Genomic DNA, 8,607 nt, shown 5'->3' on the forward strand with positions numbered 1-8,607 from the left:
TTTTTGATGTTTCTCAAGTACTTAAACTCATACTGTTCGCAGATGACACCAACATATTTTTCAGTAGCGATGATTATACTGATCTTGTAATGACTGTAAACAGGGAGCTAAAATTAATAAAAAAAATGGATGGACATAAATAAATTATCATTAAATATAAATAAAACTAAAGCAATGTTTTTTGGTAATTTAAAATATAATATAGAATTACCAATTATCATTGAAGGTGTACCAATTGATAATGTGAGTGAAAACAAATTTTTGGGAGTTATAATTGATAACAAAATTTCATGGAAACCCCACGTCAGACACATAAAAACCAAAATTTCTAGAAGCCTCGCAGTTTTGAACAAAGTGAAACAATTCCTTGATAAAGATGCACTTCGTACTCTGTACTGTACCCTGGTTCTTCCATATCTTACATATTGTGTGGAAGTGTGGGGAAATACATATAAAAATACAACTAATCCATTAGTCACAGTACAGAAACGAGCACTGCGTATTATTCACAAGGCTGGTTATCTAGATCATACTCACAAATTCTTTCTTCAGGCAAAGTTACTTAAATTCCAGGATCTGGTTAATTACAATACATCCATAATTTTGTATAAAGCTTTTACTAAACTTTTACCGGCAAATTTACAAACTAGATTTGAAATTCGAGAAAAGGTTTATAATGTGAGAGGCTTTGGAGAATTCAAATTACCCAGAACTCGAACAACCCGTAAAGGCTTTTGTGTGTCTGTATGTGGTGTGAAAATCTGGAACAGTCTGAGTTTACAATTGAAACAATGCAAAAATATTCATAGATTTAAATTTCTCTACAAACAGTTGGTCTGGTCACAGTATACTCAATGATGGGTTTTAGTGTGCTCTGTAATGTCTGTCCTCTTACCATTGCTGGTATGGATTCCAAAATAAAAAAAAAAAAATAATAAAGTGTGCGTATGTATGTACATATATGTACTTGTGTGTGTAGATATATATGTATGTATATGTATGTGTGTCTGTTACTTGTAGTTATTACTGCCTGTTACCTGTGGTAATGCAATTTATAATTTATATATTCTGTATTCAGTTATGAAGGCTCTAATTGTTGGTTGCGAGCTGCCGCTTAGATGCTTGTATCTGCCCGGGGCTGTTGATGGGTCTGTATGCAATGATGGGCGTAGCTGCGGGAAGTTTATTGTTTTTTTTTGTTGATGAGTGAGTATAGGGGTGGGATTTAATAAGTTTTCTTCGTCCCACTCCTTTTTCAGGCAAGTTTTGTTTTTTGTTTTGTGTATTTTATGTTCAATATAGGTATTTGTTGTGCCTGAAAATGAATAAATAAATGAATGAATGAATGAATTCTAATTTTAGAATAAATATAACTATGAAATGTTTTGCTTTACTATTACTGCCTTCCAGTCATTAAAATGTTTAATAGTTTCATTTTTTTTTATTATGACATGTTTCTGAATATATTTTTGTTAATAAAATGTCAAAACTTCATATTTTTCGTTGCTTTGTCTACATGAATGTTGTGGGCGTATGTGTATAAATTGAATTATGTGATCATGTGAGAAATTACAAATGTGGTGGTTTTTTTTTTTCTTTCCTTTTTTGGGGGGTGGGGGAAGGCACTAAATCACACCATACAACTGTGACTACATTTAATTTCTCATAAATGCATAACAAAGAATTTTAAATATTTCCATTACTGAGTACCCAGAGGTAAAAAGTGAGAACTTTTTATAAAAGGTCTAAAAAAAATTCATTTTCTCTTGTTGGTTTTGATTACATTAACACATTTGACATCATTGTAGATCTCAGTGGCTCTGATCAACTTCAGCATCAAAAGTAATGTTGCTTTACTGACTTTAATGTCTTTAAATCAGTTTTAGTGACACTGTTTTTGGAGGTGTTCAGATGTTACCTGTGTTTCATGTTTGTACATGTTAATTCACAAGTGCTTGCTGATGTAGTTGCAGGAAGCATGTGCCGTGTGAACTGTGTGGTTTTTCTGTATATAGGTGTTCTAACAGTATGTAGGTATTAATGTAAGTAATTTGTTAATAATAATAATATGTATTATAATATTTAAATATTTTGCTGCTGACTCACACATGAATACAAAAAAAAGACATATTTAGCCTTTACAGTGTGAATGTTTGTTTGTGTGTGTCATTAATGTGAAGTCTAATGATGAGTGTTACATTTAGACAGTAATTATTGTCCGGCTACTGGGTGAGTGACGTATTATGGTGTTTAATTTGGGGAAGTAGGACTTAATGTGTATATTTGTAAAAACAAAACAAAAAAAATCGTTAATTGTAGGTAAAATGTTTGTGTGATCACATTAAATTTGTTATAAAGCCTTTTGATTTTTGCATGTTGTTTATTTGATAGGGAAACAGAAGGAATCCTTGAGGCGTGGTGTCTTTACAAGCAGTTTGAGAGGGAGAGCATTGCTGACTGTAACGACTAAAAAAAGCATTCTAAAACTTGTGAGCTAGTAATTTACAGATATATACACACTGAAGGAAGTTGTAAACAATATTCAACTTAGAAAATGTTCACTGACAAAAATGTAAAAATGGATGAATTCACAGATTAATTAAAGAAAGAGAGAAAACTGATACCTAAGATTCTAAATTCTATTTTTTGGTTCAAAGATTCAGTTCATCCGTCAGACTCACAGGTTATTTACATGTGACAACCCAGCATGGTCTACACCAATTTTCTGAACCTAAAAACTAAATTTCTCAATTATTTGGATTTTCTATGTGCCACTCTGCCTTGTTTTTAGTCCTCTCATGACAGCCCATTAAAAAAATCCTGGAAACACTCCTGCTGTGAGGAGTTAAAGCTCCACAATACTCAGTCTCAATTTAGCCTGGAACAGCTGCAAGTAATTCCCATCTCTCATTTGTTTTCATTCTTTTAAAGTACACAAGTACAAGAAATAATAAACACATGCATAAATAATATATGTGAATTGGGTCTGTAATTCATAACATATGACAAGCAGAAAAGAATATTTGATAATATTTTGGCAGCCTACTTTAAAACTTTATTTGATAGATACTACAATCTGCCAAATAAAGTGCCAACAAATTGTAAAATGAATAAACAAAGCAGTACTGTAGATGATAACACTCAGGAAACTGTTCTTACTAAGCAGTTAAAGAAAACAAAGATGAGGCCGCAAGCACTGATACAAGCCACAGGGTGGAGACAGCAGCTGGAGGAGACCTGAAGACATGGAAACAAAGCAGAGAGGGGGATTACTGTAAAATCTTTTTTTTAGTTACTAAAACACGAACATGATACATTTCCAGATGGTAAAACCTCTGAGATTCAGAAAATGTTGAAATTTATAATTTATTTGAGATACATATGCATTTTTAAGTAGCTGGACATACGAAATGTTTTCATGTGCTTTAAATGGTAAACATTTATAGCTTTAACACCACACTGCAGTTCCAAGATCAAAATTTGTGAAATTAATATGAAAAATATTTCACTTTAATTGAGAGAATATGAATCTTACCGTGAAAACATGTAACAGTTGTGTGAGCTGTTCAGTCCTGAGTGGTTTAAAACAATCTCAAGGTATTTGTCATCATCCGATGTAGTTTTTGTTTTCACTCGTTGCACAGTGAAAACTTCTGCTGGAGATAAGAGTATTTCATCCTGTTCTTGACCGCACACATAGTCTTTCAGGTTGACAAAGAAGCAAGAAGTGAGATTTAAAACGACCTCCTCATACAGATCAGTTTCACTTTTTAGCTCTTCATAATCTGAATAAGCTGAGGTGAAACTTGTAAATCTCACTGTGGAGCCTTTCTGTGGTTGGTTTTGACCACTTAGCAGAACATAAAAGTTCTTGCACTCCTTTGGCTTCAGCAGCCTCATGGAGTCCATCAGCAGGAAATGAAGAGACTTGAATTGGAATCGGTTTTTATAGATGCTAACATTTCCACCCATTGTCTCTATTGCTTTGTTCAGTGTTTGTATGAAAGGCCGGTCTCCTTTAAGATAGACTGAAAGTGCAGCAATATGCTCTTTTCTTCCTCCAGGGATCTGCTTTGAACACTCGTTACTTTTATTCCACGCTTTCTGAAATCCTTCACTGTTGCTTAGTTCTTTTTTTAACACGTCTGACTCGATGAACTTCTTCATGGCCTCTTCACGACATCCTTTGTACTGGTCATCTACAACATCTGTGGTCTTTTGGACATCCAGTAATCTTGTATCCTTTGCGGCCACCTTTAATTGAGGTGTATCACATTTAAAAAGACATTTTTAAATGTATAATTTTTCTAACCTTCGAATATTTTTTTTAAACACAATTCTTACTTTATAGCAGACAAGCATGAAAATTATTGCAGCAAGAAGCACTTTTCTTCTGCACCCCATTTTTGTTCTCTTCTTCTTCTGAAAGAAAGCACTGCAGGATCAAATGTGGACAGAAAAAAATTCTTTAACACTTTACACAATCCAGAAACAAGTTTAAAATTTTAAATGTTGGAAAGATTGAAAAGCACATACCTGAAGCAAGAAGAGTAAACTTGTGTTAGCAACTCACAAAAAGGCTGTATTGTACTGTACTGTACTGCAGGAAACACAGGGTGTGGAGTAAAGAATCAAGATGTCATACAATAGAACTTCTTAGTCTTTCCTGTGGAAGGAAGTAAAAAGGCACTGGGGGACCAGTTGTCCAGTTATTTATCCTGAGTAAGCTACCCAGTTCCTCTAAGCTTGTTCAGGTTTGTTGTAAACTGCTTTACAGACCAAGTAATGGTTGCATAGTTTTGCCCCTTTAAACCAGCAATAATTTATTTGTGTTCTAACATAATTTCAGTACAGCTGATTGGGCCAGATACCTCAGTAATTCTTCTGTGCAGCCTTTATCCAAAGTAAACGGGAGACTCCAGCAGCCCTAGTTGGACATCTTAAAGTTACAGTGTGATGTTCTGAGCTCACAGTACTGTTGTCCACACTGAGCAGTAACTTAACACATTAACCTCACTACATGCTTTTGCTTTGTATCATGATCTACCCACTTATAAACATTTCACTGTGACATGTCAGCAATCAGCATGGAAGAAATGTAACAATACTTTTCTTAACATAAACTTATAAAGTACTAGTGAAGTAATCACTTGATACTCTTCATATGATATAGCTGGTAAATTAAGCACTAAACTAAACACTTTTTAGTGCACACATACCTGATGACTTTCCACTGTATGTAGAATTGTTTTCTCCACTGTTCTCTGGTGCTTGTTAAGAGTAAATTCCTGCTGAGCAAGATCATGTTCTGTTTCCTACTTTCCACTCACGCCCTCCCTTGCTTTGTAGTAAAACATGCATGCTAAAACTTGGGTTTGCAGAGCACTCTGACAGGATTTTGTATTGCAAAACTGTTCAGTTTGAGTAAGAGGAAGGAGGGAGTGCTGTGGATTCAAGCAGTACCAGGCGTAGAGATTAGATAGTTTCATATATTTCGCATATATTTCGACATGAATGTCCATGGAAGGACTTGTTTTCCAGCACATCCCACAGATGCTCAACTGTGGTGTTGACTAAAAAAATGAGTTTGAGTCAACACCTCAAACTCATTATTGTGAACCTCAAACCATTCCTGGACCATTTTTAGTTTGTAGCAAGATGCATTACTCTGCTGAAATTAGTGTCAGATTACTTTATTAATCCCTAAGGAAATTATGTGGTTACAGTTGCTCCAAGACAACAACAGTAACAGACTGAACTAAATTAAATAATACAATATATTACAAAGTTTACAAAATATAAGAAATAGCTCTAATATATACAAAAAGCTCCAATTATCAATATCCAGAATATTACAGAGGTGAAATATAAATGATTGGAATTTTACTCTAAACTGTAAAACATGTTATTTGTTATTTTCACTGTCGAGGATGTGCAAAAGGGTGTAACTACTGCAGTGTTTACAGTGCATTTGATGGAGGAGTTGTACAGAGAGATGGCCATAGATAGGAATGATTTCCTGTGTCATTCAGTTGTGCCTTTCTGTAATCTCAGTGTCACACTGAACGTGCTGCTGTGACTAGCAAGCATGTCATGGAGTGGGTGGAAGGTTTTGTCCAGCATTTTCATTATCTTGGACAACATCCTGCTCTTAGACACTACCCTAAGAGATTCCAGCTCCATCTCCACAACATTACTGGCCTTGCTGATCAGTTTATTGAGTCTGTTGGAATCTGCATCCCTCAAGCTGCTGCCCCAGCATGCAACAGCATAGAGGATGGCACTGGCCACAGCAGACCCATAGAAAGTCCTGAGCATTGTCTGACAGATGTTAAAAGACCTAAGCCGCCTAAGAAAATAGAGATGACTCTGGCCCTTCCTGTAAAGTGCAGATGTGTTTTAACCCAGTCCAGTTTATTATCTATGCATACTCCAAGGTTTTTACAGTCCTACAAATGTCCACATCGACTCCCTGGACTGAAACAGGGGTCACAGGTATCCTGGTCTTCCTAAAGTCCACAATCAGTTCTTTGGTCTTTGTCAAATTGAGCTGCAGATGATTCTGCTTGCACCATGTGACAAAAGAGTCAACCACACTCTATTACTGCATCTCATCACCCTCACTGATGCATCCAACCACCGCAGAGTCATCAGTAAACCTCTGAAGATGGCAGGTCTTTGTGCATTGGCTCAAATCTGTGGTGTAGAGGATGAAGAAGAAAAGGGAGAGGACGGTCCATTGTGGTATAGAGACCATAGCTGTTCCCATCAAAGTACATGATCCGCAGGAGTAGGGGGTACATGTCAAAGTAACACCCACATGAATGGCAGGACCGATGGTTTCCAGCAAAACACTGCAATACACGCAGTTAGGAGAGAGACAACTTTTTTTAAAGTTTGATTTTGTACATTACCACAATGAATTTTAAATTAAAAAACTTAGATCAAGTTGAAGTGCAGACTTTCAGCTTCAATTCAGTGGGGTGAATAAAAAGATTGCATAAAAATGTGAGGAACTAAAGAATTTTAAAGTAATTGGACAAATTAAAAACTGTAATTAAAATGTTTATTTCTAATACTTAGTTGAAAACCCATTGTTGGAAATGATAGCGGAAGTCTTGAAATTATGGACATCACCAATGCTCGACTGTGTTAAGATCAGCTGACTGATTTGGATCTTCAAAAATATTCCACTTCTTTTCTTGAATAAACTCCTGGGTTGCTTTGGCTATATGTTTTGGGTCATTGTCCATCTGTATTATGAAACACCGACCAACCAATTTAACTGCATTTAGCTGGATTTGACCAGACAGCTTGTCTCTGAACACCTCCTCCTCCTGCTTCTGTCCTGTGTCACATCGTCAATAAACACTAGTGTCCCAGTGCGGCTGGCAGCCATGCACGCCCAAGCTATCACACTGCCTCTGCTGTGTTTTATAGATGATGTGGTATGCTTTGGATCATGAGTTGTTCCACACCTTCTCCACACTTTTTTCTTGCCATCCTTCTAATAGATGTTGATTTTTTTTCTTTTATTATTACTATTATTTTTTAGCAAAGTCCAAACTGTCTTTCTATTTTTGAGGCTTATGAGTGGCTTGCACCTTGCGGTGAACCCTTTATTTACTTTCATGCAGTCTTCGTTTTATGGTAGACTTGGATATCGATATGGCTACCTCCTGGAGAGTGTTGTTTACTTGGTTGGCTGTTGTGAAGGGGTTTCTCGTCACCATAGAAATTATAATAAACTTTGATTTTTTCTGTTTTCACAGCTTAAGGATGACTTGTTTCACCTGCATTGAGAACTCTTTTGACAACATGTTGTCCGTTCACAGCAAAATCATCCAAATACAAGCACCACACCTCAAATTGACTCCATGTCGTTTATCTGTTTAATTGATAAAGGCAATGAAGGAACTGCCCACACCTGCCCATGAAACAGCCTTTGAGTCATTGTCCAATTGCTTTTGGTCCCTTTAAAAATGTTAAGTAGGACAGTGGGACAAATATATGTGTGTATATATATACACACAAATATATATATCTATATATATCTATATCTATATCTATATCTATATATCTATATATCTATATCTATATATCTATATATCTATATCTATATCTATCTATATCTATATCTATCTATATATATATATCTATATATCTATATATCTATATATCTATATATATCTATATCTATATCTATATATCTATATATCTATATATATATATCTATATATCTATATATCTATATATCTATCTATATATATATATATATATATATATATATATATATATATATATATATATATATATATATATATATATATATATATATATATATATATTTATTACTAGTTATGCCACACATTTGTGACGACTGGCAGTGAGTCTTTCACGTAACTGTGGATTAATTTTAGCCCACTCTCTTTCTTTAGTTTGAATTCAGCCACATTGCTGGGTTTATATGATTTCTTGATTCCACGTGACTGAGTGGCTGTCCTCGTCCTCAGTTTTCCAAAACATGTGAATCACAGTTAAAAGATGATTTTGGCAGATGGGAGGAAATTATGTAAGACAAAAATAATAAATACCTTTATATTACGT

At 35.0% G+C, this 8,607-nt stretch overlaps 1 protein-coding gene across 1 annotated transcript; it reads right to left on the reverse strand.

Annotated features, from left to right (window-relative positions):
- Nucleotides 1-3,004: 3,004 nt before the first annotated feature.
- LOC146630498 (ecto-ADP-ribosyltransferase 4-like) lies at nt 3,005-5,240 on the reverse strand. The gene is made up of 5 exons (XM_085355894.1): nt 5,220-5,240; nt 4,537-4,600; nt 4,345-4,435; nt 3,536-4,254; nt 3,005-3,237 (listed from the first exon to the last, which is right to left on the reverse strand). Exons 3-5 carry the CDS (start codon nt 4,402-4,404, stop codon nt 3,159-3,161), a joined length of 858 nt encoding a protein of 285 aa, XP_085212020.1. The 5' UTR covers nt 4,405-4,435; nt 4,537-4,600; nt 5,220-5,240; the 3' UTR covers nt 3,005-3,158.
- Nucleotides 5,241-8,607: the final 3,367 nt, after the last annotated feature.

Source organism: Diplotaxodon limnothrissa, linkage group LG6 (assembly GCF_057381915.1).
Source record: "Diplotaxodon limnothrissa isolate DT_005_m linkage group LG6, D_limnothrissa_male_GT1.1, whole genome shotgun sequence".
In the NCBI taxonomy this organism is placed as follows: domain Eukaryota; kingdom Metazoa; phylum Chordata; class Actinopteri; order Cichliformes; family Cichlidae; genus Diplotaxodon; species Diplotaxodon limnothrissa.

Coding starts and splice junctions, on each gene's coding strand:
- LOC146630498 (XM_085355894.1), bottom strand. CDS start 4,404: ATGGGGTGCAGAAGAAAAGTGCTTCTTGCTGCAATAATTTTCATGCTT. Junction 4,255..4,344: donor TCATGCTTGTCTGCTATAAA/GTAAGAATTGTG, acceptor CCTCAATTAAAG/GTGGCCGCAAAGGATACAAG. Junction 3,238..3,535: donor AACTGTTACATGTTTTCACG/GTAAGATTCATA, acceptor CCATGTCTTCAG/GTCTCCTCCAGCTGCTGTCT.